This window comes from Pimephales promelas, chromosome 6 (genome assembly GCF_988280905.1).
Source record: "Pimephales promelas chromosome 6, fPimPro1.hap1.1, whole genome shotgun sequence".
Taxonomy (NCBI): domain Eukaryota; kingdom Metazoa; phylum Chordata; class Actinopteri; order Cypriniformes; family Leuciscidae; genus Pimephales; species Pimephales promelas.
The window spans coordinates 38193048-38205101 of NC_142774.1; the positions used below are offsets into that span (position 1 = coordinate 38193048).

Sequence of the window (12054 nt, forward strand, 5' to 3'; positions counted from 1 at the left end):
AGCGCTGAGCAGGAGGGGAGATTGAGAGGTCTCTGAGACGGACTGTTTCTCATGACGGACTTGTTTTGGGAGGTCTAGTAGTTCATGAGGGTATAGGGGTGGCATGGTTCAATAGTTGTGGGTAAAGGTTGAACGTCTGCTTCGTGAGATCAGGGGTCAGCAGAGCTCTTGTGATGTAGATCATTTACTTGGAGAATACCCTTGAGACTGCAACTAATATACTAATCTTTCTGTACTAAAAAATGCTGGGTTGTTTTAACTCAACTTTGGGTCAAATATGGACAAACCCAAACGTTGGATTAAAAATGCAATTTAAAAATGTAACCCAACGGGGTTTGTCCATTTTTTTTTAAGAGCGTATAGTGACAAAAAAAAAAAAAAAAAAAAAAAATTGTAGTAACATTTTTGGGGGTATATAATTATATAATAAGTTATAATTTGATATGTACAGTATACATATTCAAACCAACCAAATTATATATTCTAAATGTGAAAATATTTTATATATATACACTCTAAACAATGCTGGGTTGTTCAAACCCAAATTTGGGTAAAATATGGACAAACTCAAAATGTAACTTTAACCCAACTTCAACTTTCACTTTCAACTGTATTTTTTTTTTTGTTGCATTTTTTTTAACCCAACATTTGGGTTTGTCCATATTTGACCCAAATTACAACCCAGCATTTTTTTAGAGTGTATATATTATATTTAATTAAAGGTAGGGTATGCAATTTGTTTTATACATACTTTTATAGTTACTAGTTGAAGCGCTCTTCACATTCAGATAACATTCAGTAATAGAAGTGATCTAAATCTTAAAATATTTATTATGCTTTTTTTTTTTTTTTTTTACACATTTGGATTTAAATAATTTATTTGCACATAACTGGACAACACTCACAAAATGTTACATTTTTATATAAAAAAAAGTTTAACATTTTTATTCTAAAAACTACCAGACAAACTGCAATTTTGGGTCAAATATGGACAAACTCAAGCATTGGGTTAAAAATGTAATTTAAAAATGTAACCAAATGGCTGGGTTGGTCCATATTTAAACCCAAAATTGGCTTGGAAACAACCCAGCATTTTTTAGATTGTGCATACTGATCCACTCATCAACAGTATACAGTATGCACACTAATATCCCATTCCAGTCATAGCCGACATCCTAATTGGCATTCAGTTTGAATTCACTGGGCGAACATTGCAAAAGAATGACCCCACCGTGACCTTTGGTGGAATCATTGGGTTGAAATGAAGTGAGGTATAGTTTCTACCTTCCATCTTGATCTCTCTGCGAATTGTTAATATCACAAACCTGTTCTCTTCATTCTAGTCAGTCAGTGATAAATCGAGGAGTGGTTCAGCGAGTCTACAACCGGCCTCAGTGTGTTCAGTAGGACAGCCTTCACAATCAGATCCCTCATGTGTCTGATGTTTAACTTCTGTGCGGTTAAGGAAGAAATGTCTGATCTGATCTTTCCCAGAAGCACTGATCCGTGTCCCTTTTTCTTTAGTTTTATACCTGTATTGTTTTATCTCATTGCTGATGTTGACAGCAGTTTATACAAGATTGCGACCGTCTTCAGTGATTTCTGTGTATATACTGCCATCAGCAGGACAAATGAAGCTCTGCGATCAATATTAAAAAAACAAAATCATGAAACACAAACAATTTCTCACGAATATAGTAATTATTTGCACAAAAATGAAATGTAATATATTTGGCATGTTTCGGTTTTCATTATTTTAACCCGTTTTACCACTTTTTGTAATACAACTGGTTACAATTTCAATCTATAAGAGTTTTTGAACACGAGTCACCATGTTAATATCTGGATTTATTATTTAAAAATATTTAAATAATTTTTTTAAGCATCAAAGAAATCCTAAAACAAGCAGCTTGGAGAAATAAAAATGCATGATGTGACAACAAATCTATTTAGAAATAGTGGTCTAAAGCACACTCGTGCTTGATATCCATAAGGCCATCAGTGTTGTCCACAATGTGGCTGTGGCTGTAATTGCTGCACTTCTGAAAGTCTTATCGTGGACGTAGTTGATGATGGACATTGCACCCTTGTAAGCTTCTTGACATGTGGGCTGGATTTGATCCTCGGGTAGAAGGAAGCCGGTCTGCCCTTCGTCCCGTAACTCAAAGGTGAAAGAGTATGGGATCCCTATGAGTCTGGCAAAATCACGTGAAGAGCCAGAATTCGGATCTGTGAAGAATATTAAAGCATCGTCACAAGTGATTAGCTGGCAAATACTTTTTTTTCTTTCTTTATGTTTTCCTGGGCGCCCAGATAGCAAACTGACATTGAATCAACGTGGAAATATGACATCGAAACAACGTTGATCTGACATTGTTTTGCTCATCGAATTAACGTTGAACCAACGTCAGACGCGTCATTCTTTCAAAACTAACGGAAAATCAACTTGAAATCAACGCGTTGTTTCAACGTTATGAAAGTAAACCAATTTTCGATTTTCATTTAGCTTTGAAGAATGCCGCGTCTGACGTTGGTTCAACATTAATTCGATGAGCAAAATCAACGTTGTTTCAATGTCATGAGAGACGTCTCCACGTTGATTCAATGTCAGTTTGCTGTCTGGGCGATGCAACAGGCCATTATTTTCACAATTTTATAAAAAAAAAAACACTAAAAACACACATCAAAGCTACAAGTAAATTTAACCATCACAGTATCATAATGTACAGTTTAATAATGGATATTCATTTTGAGATTTGCACCGGCTCTGCAATCCACCGGCATCATGTCTACTGATAAGGTCATTAAAAACACACTGTTTACACACACTGTAGTAAATAAAGTATCTTTGATACTATTGACTATGTGCGACTATAGTTTGAATTAATCCCTATTCTTTCCATGTCACATGGACATTACAGTACAGAATGGCTTATATTTGTAGCCTACTATAAATATTTTTTTGTAATTCTCCAGGTTGTTCCCCCTTTATTCCTCAAACGTAAAATATTGTTCCGTTTTACTTATTGCAAACGTTATTATTGGTACACTATAATTACCGAAGGTTACACCGTAAAATCGCTTGTGGCGTGAAAGTCGCATACCACCATCCGAAATCCGATCGTTCAGACTGAGGCATATGTCTTGGTATTTGAATAGGATTTCAAACCACATATGGATGTAGCTTGAAACGGATTTCATGTGCTTTTTGGACTGACAATCTGAGCGTAGCCTATGTCGGAATAAGAAATAGAAGGAAGAATTGCAGTACGGGCTAGAGAAGCTAACGTACTCATTCGGACCATTACCACATATTAACTTTAGTTTGTCAAAATATTGCGCTCTCTCCTGCTTGGTAAGTCCTTCTCTATATGATTTCACACCTACCACGGGGTTTTTCTGTGTTTCTTTAGTGTAACAATGTGTTCAGTAGTACAAACAGTGCAATCCTTGCTGTTGTTTATAGACCATTTCACAAGATGTAAACAACACTGGTCCAGAAACACTTCCTGTTTCAGTTTGTAACTGTTTTCTTTATTTCACATGTAAAGAAAACATTTTAAAGATGTTTGTTTAACTTTTTGATTCAGTTTTAAATGTTCTGTTGGTTGTATTTTATCCCAGCTTTTATGTAGTGTTAAAAAAACTGAAACAGGAAGTGCTTCTGGACCAGTGTTGTTTACATCTTGTGAAATGGTCCCCATAATGGCCGCTCATCTGGGTTACCGCCCAGAATGTGACGTCGGTGAAAACCCTCTATTACGCACCCAGATAGCAAACTGACATTGAATCAACGTGGAAATATGACATCGAAACAACGTTGATCTGACATAGTTTTGCTCATCGAATTAACGTTGAACCAACGTCAGACGCGTCATTCTTTCAAAACTAACGGAAAATCAACTTAAAATCAACGTGTTGTTTCAATGTTATGAAAGCAAACCAATTTTTGATTTTCATTTAGCTTTGAAGTTTGAAGCTTTGACGTTGTTTCAATGTCATGAGAGACGTCGTTTCCACGTTGATTCAATGTCAGTTTGCTGTCTGGGCAGTAAGACCCCGTTTACACCTGGTATTAAAATGCGATCTGTATCCAGATAAGTTATCCGGATAATAAGTACTGATTCCATTTACACCTGGCCACAAATGTGTTTTTGCAAAACGGATATAAATTCGATCTTCACCTCCTGCGTTATATGCAGATTTATTGGATTGCACGCCACCAAAAGCAACAGATCTGAGCGGCATTTTATTGATCATCAGCTAATTTCCAAATCAGAGACATCAATAAGAGAGAGTGGCAACAGGCCTGGTAAGATAATTTCGTTTCTTTACTTGAAGATGTGTTAACTGCGTCTGTGACTTACTTTCACTTAAATATTTGCGATGTTTGCACGTTGAATAGACGCTCAGCTGCTCATATGCGGTGATGCGTGTCGCGTGTCGCATCTGACTAGGCTATAACATGACAGCCTATATAACACGCTCTCACTCGTTTATTTTTTAGCATTTTTGGGAGGAGTAAAATATACATATGTGGTTTCAACAACCAGATTGCGTTTACACCTAGTAAAGATCCGGACACAATGCGAGCCAGACTACCTCCAGATGTGGTCAGGCAGATCCGATCACGATCCGATCACAACGCGTTTACACCTTGCATTAACATGCGTTTTTTATTATCCGGATAACTTATCTGGATACAGATCGCATTTTAATACCAGGTGTAAACGGGGTCTAATTGTAATCTAAAGCGTTACGATTCTCTTAAGATGATTTCAACATGGCAGCCACCATGAGCGGGGATCACGATAATGTGCAATGAACAGTTTCTGGTTGTTGGATAACTGTCTTCATGTTGTGTGATTGGAACCCCTTTTAAACATACTCACACAGCACATCAGGGGACGTGCCCACTTTGTAGCTCTTCCCATGAACTGCTTTGATGGCATTAGCCGCAGCGAGACCTACTTCCATCTGCAAACACATTGACGTGTACATTTCATTCGAAACAGTGTATGGTAGCCTATAGGCTCAACTTATCCCAAACTAATTTGCACATCTACTTACCAGTTCATCATAATTGGGTGCGGAGATGTTTGGGTGTCCGTAGGGGACGAGGATCAGCTGACCGTACGAGTGGATGGTGAGATAACAGAGCATTTGGTTTTGATTTGCTCCCAAAAAGTCAGTGACTGCTTTGGCCTCAGGCTCAGACAGAGCAGTCGGACCGTTATAGATCTCTGAACAGCAGTCCCTGGAGATCCCGACCACTATATGAACGAAGACAGATGGACTAGATCAAGATCTGATGCTTTTGACAGTACTGTACTTATCAGGGTAGGTGTAAAAGAAAATAGCATTGGTTGCATGTTTTGCTCTTGATAATGATTCATGCTTGACTGCTACTTTACACAGCAAATGAGAAGGAGGGGTTATCCTTGTAACTTTTTATTTGTTTACTATTTCAACATTAAGCTTATCTTACCACCTAGCACACCTGCAATTTATGACATGTAGAGGTAGGGAATAGGAAAGATAGATAACAGCATTGAGTGCTGTTAAGTCATGTTTACAACCCCTATCTCCCGTATTGCTGATATTTACATTTTTCAGATGCCAAAGAGTTTATTCAGTTATCGAAAAAATAAAAAAAAATAAAAATCAGTGCTGTAAATTTATTTTGGATTTTGGCACAAAAAAATAGCTTGTGAATATTTCAGCTTTAGTTCAACTTTTCGCTTGTTTAACTTGATGTACTAATGTCAAGTGTACTTCAAACATCATGGCTTCCCACACTTGACTTAACTACAAATTAGGGCTATCAAACGATTAATCGCGATTAATCGCATCCAAAATAAAAGTTTGTGTTTACATAATATATGTGGGTGCACTGTGTATAATTATTTTATATATATAAATACACACACGCTTGTATATATTTAAGAAATATTTTCATGTATATACTGTATATATATAATTTATATTACATATAAATATAAATATATTTTATATATAAATAATGTTTTTCTTAGATATACATGCATGTGTGTATTTATATATATATATATATATATATATATATATATACAAAATAATTATACACAGTCCACCCACATATTTTATGTAAACACAAACTATTATTTTGGATGCGATTAATGTGATTAAACGTTTGACAGCACTACTAAAAAATATAACTGAAATACAAAAATTAATAAAAGCAACAAAAAAAAAATACAAAAAATATAAAAAATATTTATGTATATATTCGTATGTGTGTATATGTGTATATATTGAAAAGAAAATTGTTACTTACTCCCCCAGTTAGCGTAAAAGTTGCGGTTGAGATCAGTTCCGATGCATGTGCAGTTTCCAGTGCCTGGTGATCTGGACTTTCTCCATAGTCGAGTCTTTAAAACACATCACATTATGTTTGCTAAAAGGATAATCATTAAATGTCATACTGAAGTACTTAAACGGATAAAACTCACTGTGTTATCCTTCCAGGAATAAATGTATCCGTCCATGTTCAACACTGGGGTGATGTAAAAGTCCAGATTTTTCAGCAATGTGTTTACCTTCGAATCTGATTTGTAGGAGCCCAGGATCTTTTTCAACATAAAAATGGTTCAATTAATTTTTATTTATTATTATATTAAATATACATATAAAGCATTATCGGAGGAGAGTATCAACAAAAAATGAACTTTTATATCCACATAACCATCATGATAAAACAACAACAACATTACTTTGCCTTTTTGCCAACATTACTTTTCACTATTTAATTTGCACATCCATTACCTGATTGTTTAATTTTAGCATGTGAATGCTCTGAGTGTGCTGTGTACTTTCTTCCTCTATCATTATTATGGGGACCAAACTACAGAACTTGGCATCCATACAGTGGAAATATCAATATTTGTCAGTTCTATATTAATCTTTTTGTAGTTCATGTACAGGAAAATAACATAAGCATCCAAATCCATAGCATTTTTATAAGCAGTGGCATTGCATTCAGACAGATGCAGTATATTATACACAATTGGCTGGGAATATTTCTGGGAATAACACTACTGGTGTATATCCTGACCAAGTACATAATAATAACTTTCCTGTATAAAGTCTCACCTCTTTAACAAAATGCTGGCAGAAAGCTGGAGCGATCCATTCCCTGGCATGAATCCCACAGTCCATCCAAACGGCTTTCTTTGGTGTGGTGCTGTTGAAGCCGATCTGCATATTAGATACAAACAAATGAACACAAAAGTACTATAGTAATACCATTGCATTATTTTGAGTAGGCTACCTTGTAATATTATCATGGTAGTACTTTTATTTTACAGTCCTGTTCTGCATGCGTGTACACTGAGCAGATTGAGAGTAAAGTGTCCATCGAATGAAAACTTCAGAATCTCACCGGAAGTAGTAACTCATCTGGGCAATTTTTTTGCCTACTGTTTTTTTTTTTTTTTTTTTTTTTTTTGTGTACTGTGAATTCAGACATACTACTGTTTTTACGACTATGTAATAGTATGTGATTTTGTACACAGCCTCTGTTTGTTTTTTAGTTGAGAGCAAATGGACTATTCCACAATACAGATAGTACCTTTAATAATGTAATATTCCTCTTCTCGTAAGTTTGTCCATACATCATGTTGGACACAACGTCTGGGTTTTCCCTTTCCATCTGATTCATCCAGGCTGAAATCTGAATAGAGAGATTTCTTAGGTCAATAAATGTATCAATCAATGAATCAACAGCAGCAAGTACAGGATAATCTCACCTCATCCATGGTGTGGTACTTTGTGTAGTCATACGATTTGTCTTCCAGTCCACCAGCCAATCTGTAATGAATTAAAATTCTTTACTGACTCAAATGAGGAAGAGCAGCTGTCTTTATGCATCAGATGTAATGCTTACAAAAGACTGATCTTATAGGCTATCTCAATCTCTTTCCATTCAGAGGGTGTTCCATGTCTCAATGTCAGATTTTCTATTTTACAAAATAGTTTATTTAGGAGGCTAGAATGATCTCAACTTTTTAAAACAATACTTAATGTTTTGTTCTGTCTTAATTTAACCTCTGGAAACCATTAAAGTAAAACCCCGAAAATCTTACCTGTCCTGGGCCACTAGAGCCAAGACCACCCAAACAGAAATCATTGAGCTCTGCATGGTTCTGGTTGTTATCCAAGCTTGTTGAACCTGACGGTGTGAACCTAGTGAAGACTGACAGTGACTTATAAAGCAATCCACAGTCCCAGACAACACCTCAATGGAAAGAGATAACTGTTTTAATATTTAAACCCAAGACATTTATCCCCATCCAAAGGTACAGCGTTTCAAGCATTGCACTTATCTGGTCTAATGAGCTGTTATAAATCAGGACATTGTGATAATCAGCTCATATACTTTATCTGCTTGGATATTTCGGAAGTTATGTTTTGTGTGTCGAGTTCGAACTGTGCACTATAACAGCCCATTCTCACTCCCAAGGCGTCACCTAACTGACGCCTTGGGAAGCATTTGGACATGCTTCAATATCTGACGCTTTAGGCTCCCTTTAGCGTCAGTTAGATGACGCCCTAGGATCGCGTGTACCCTACCCCCACCCCACACCTAAACCTAACCGCGTCCTCTAACTGACGCTTTCCTTTAGCGTCAGTTAGATGACGCCGTAGGATCGCGTCATGTAAGTGACGCTAAAGGGCGCCTAAAACGTCAAATATTGAAGCATGGTCAAAGGTGACGCCTTGGGGTGAGAATGCGTTGACTATAACCACAAGCCATCAGCTCACGTCATCGGCTATTATACTGTATCTGTGCATATGTAACATCATTTATTGTCATATGACATTTTATATGACATACTAGACAGAAGCAGTCCAATGGGCAAAAGGTCATGAGTGTTGCATTTCTGACTTTTCATTCTTGTGGATGCAGTGCTTATATATATATATATATATATATATATATATATATATATATAGATATAAGATAATGTATGGATGGGGAATAATAATAATAGCATAAGTTGTTAATATTATTAATATAATTAGTATTATTATTATTATTATTATTATCATCATCTTAATCATAGTTTTCTTTCTCTCTACTTTTTTTGATTGGTGCTTGGTGCTAAATCAGGAGGTCAATATAATGTTAAATTATACAATTTATTTAAAAAAAAAATAACAATGGTGGTACTAATAATAACAATAATTTCAATATTTTAAATTCATTGTATATTGTAAATAATTGGTTAAAGGTAAATGAAACCGAGGCCATTGGTAATCTATTGTAGTACGTCTCTCTGTGGAATACAACCACTAGATGGAGACAGGGGTTTACTTAAAGCACTTATAGATTTCTTCTTCTTTTTTTTTTTTTACATGCCCATCTTTGTATTCATTAAACAGAATCATCTTAAAATCTTGAGAATTAAATTAAATAAAGTTAAAAAACAAACAAACAAACAAACAGACAGTATAGGCCTAATTAAAGAGCAAAGTCACGTGTAGCCTACTGCCGTTAGCATCCATTAGTTTGCATTGTAGCTAAATTACGGTGCAACTTTGCACAGAAACTCTCATAAAATCCTTCTCCCTTCGGGTGATGTTGTCCCGTCACACGTTTCAGGCCCCGTGCTGCAGTTTCAACACGATGCTGTTGGGTAGGATGAGTAATAGACCACTGTTTATGAACATTAATTTAGACGGGAAACCACAAACTTTTTAGCATCGATTGTGTAGAGCAAGATAAAGGCTGGAAGCAGTGTGTTTTGGTGGATGTCTTGGCGTGCATTGTCAAAACAGTTATTATTTTGTTAAATCCCGAGGAGAAAATGACTCTTTGGTACATTACAGGAAATGTCTTGGCACAAGCTGTTCATGCCAGTTTGTTTACTGCTGATAATAGTTATTATTATAAGTGCTTAGAGACCACATATAGGCCTACTTTTCTGCCCATTTCTCTTTCACTGAATTTGGATTGCAAATGTTAGGCTATATTTTATTATATCATTGAAATGAAAGAAAATTCTTTATATGGAATAATAAAAAGAGATTAAATTACATGTTAGTCAGACCTCTGTTGCAGATTCAAACTAGTTTAATATATTAATTTGTAATGCAATACTGTTCAGTTTGTCTTTTTTTTTTCTTTCTTTCTTTGTTATGCAGCAAATGCTCTTTCACAAGCTGTGAATGGACGTTCTATCATGCCTGGTCATCGTAATGTGTCTGGTATGTTGGGGAAAAGATTGCTCTCAGACTAGAAACTGAGCAACCCCTGCTGTTTTACTGTTTGTGAGAGAGATGTTTCTGTTAACAAGCTTTTCTAATGAGTATAGATTGTTTACATATTTTTGTGCATTGTTTACATAGTTTTCTTATCCTGTTGTTGTGAAAATAAAGTCAAAAATATGGTATTGCCATAAAGATTGCCATGGTTATTCTTATGATCATGGTATAGCTACTGTGCTTCAGTTTGGAGCCAATCAACAAACAATATTTTTTTTATTATTATATTGTATGCATAACTACAGGGATGTCCGTAATATAGCCAATAATATTTTTTGCAGGGTGAATTAACATGAGTTAACTTTGCAGGGCACTGTTTGATAAAAGAAACATGACATGTTGAAATGAATGAAATTACTTAAAATAACCTAAATGTATGAATGTGGGAACTGTGTATATTCGCTACTGGATTTTCAAAGATAGAATATGTTTATCAATATGACAAATGACCCTGGTAAATATCACTTGGCATGTCCTGATTGAAACATGCACTTTCAATTATGTTAAAACATTCACTTATGTATATTTATCAGTTACATGTAGTCATTATTAATTAATATTCATAAATCAGTAAAGGAACATTTTACAGTGCAGAATTGTTCCATTTCATATATTTTATTAAGAAAGTTGTTTTACTAGAAACATTTAAAGTACTCACCCAAACAAAAAGCAGCAAAACAAACTAGTGGACCGCGAGAGAGAATAACAACACAAGTTGAGCCATTTGTGAAAAGAGCTTAACTGTAAATAACAGAGAATTTATGACCTATGGATGCTATTAGCCATCTGGGATCTCTAACAAACACAATGATTAATATTGTTTATTCCTTTCTCTATAGTGAGCTTAATTCTGGTGTTTTGTCTTGTTTTTACTAGAATGTCGCATTACATTTAGTATGTTGATGATTGTAAAAGCTAATGACAGACAGACGGTTCTAAATCCAAACTCCAATATCTTTCCCTCAGTATGTTTCCTGCATGACTAGAGGAGCTCTTTTAGAAATACATGGGAAACAACTTTAACTGCATGTCATGTTGTTGTTAAACTGTATTTATGGATATCAATGTTAGCAACTTAAATCTTAAATCAGAAATACAGGCTTATTTTTGCTGCCAGAGAAGGAACTCTTATCAGTCAGGTCATTTTCAGACTGTTGAGACTAGACGTTTTTGCAGTCACCAAAACAGTCTGGCACAAATCTGGTGAAACCCAAGAGTGAGCGTCACCCTTGGAGGGAGATAAGGGATCTTTTGGAATTATGGTTACTATATTTCTCATACTGAAAAACTATATGAAAGCAATAGTGCAGGATTTCTGGATATCATTCTAATTTCTCTGAATCTAAATCTTTATGTACTATAAGGAATAGACCAATTCTTCTATATAGACTAATACCAGGGGAGAGTTTCAACTTTAGGTTTTTTAGTTGTAACATTTAAGCATCAAATTTGTCTCAGAGGTTTCTTGTAAAATTCCTTAGGAGGAATATAAATAGACACAATTGAGACAATTTTTGAATAAAGTTAGAGAGATAATTTCAAACCAAACCTTTTAATGTAACAGAAAAATGAGTAGAAGACCTCAGTGTCCTTTTTAAAAAGGTTTTTGTATTCCTTATCAGCATTTTGAGTCATAAATCTCCACAGCGATCTCAAGCCCTGAGGAACAGGCTGTTCTCTGAGCAGATGGTCCTTCAACATGGCTGGACTGGAAGAATACAGCTGCTGATTGTCAGGCATGAGGATCCA

General features: G+C 35.4%; 1 protein-coding gene across 1 annotated transcript; it reads right to left on the minus strand.

Annotated features, from left to right (window-relative positions):
* Nucleotides 1–1729: 1729 nt before the first annotated feature.
* cpo (carboxypeptidase O) lies at nt 1730–8255 on the minus strand. The gene is made up of 9 exons (XM_039648245.2): nt 8124–8255; nt 7788–7848; nt 7610–7711; nt 7132–7236; nt 6492–6608; nt 6317–6410; nt 5071–5273; nt 4893–4977; nt 1730–2229 (listed from the first exon to the last, which is right to left on the minus strand). Exons 1-9 carry the CDS (start codon nt 8177–8179, stop codon nt 1964–1966), a joined length of 1089 nt encoding a protein of 362 aa, XP_039504179.1. The 5' UTR covers nt 8180–8255; the 3' UTR covers nt 1730–1963.
* Nucleotides 8256–12054: the final 3799 nt, after the last annotated feature.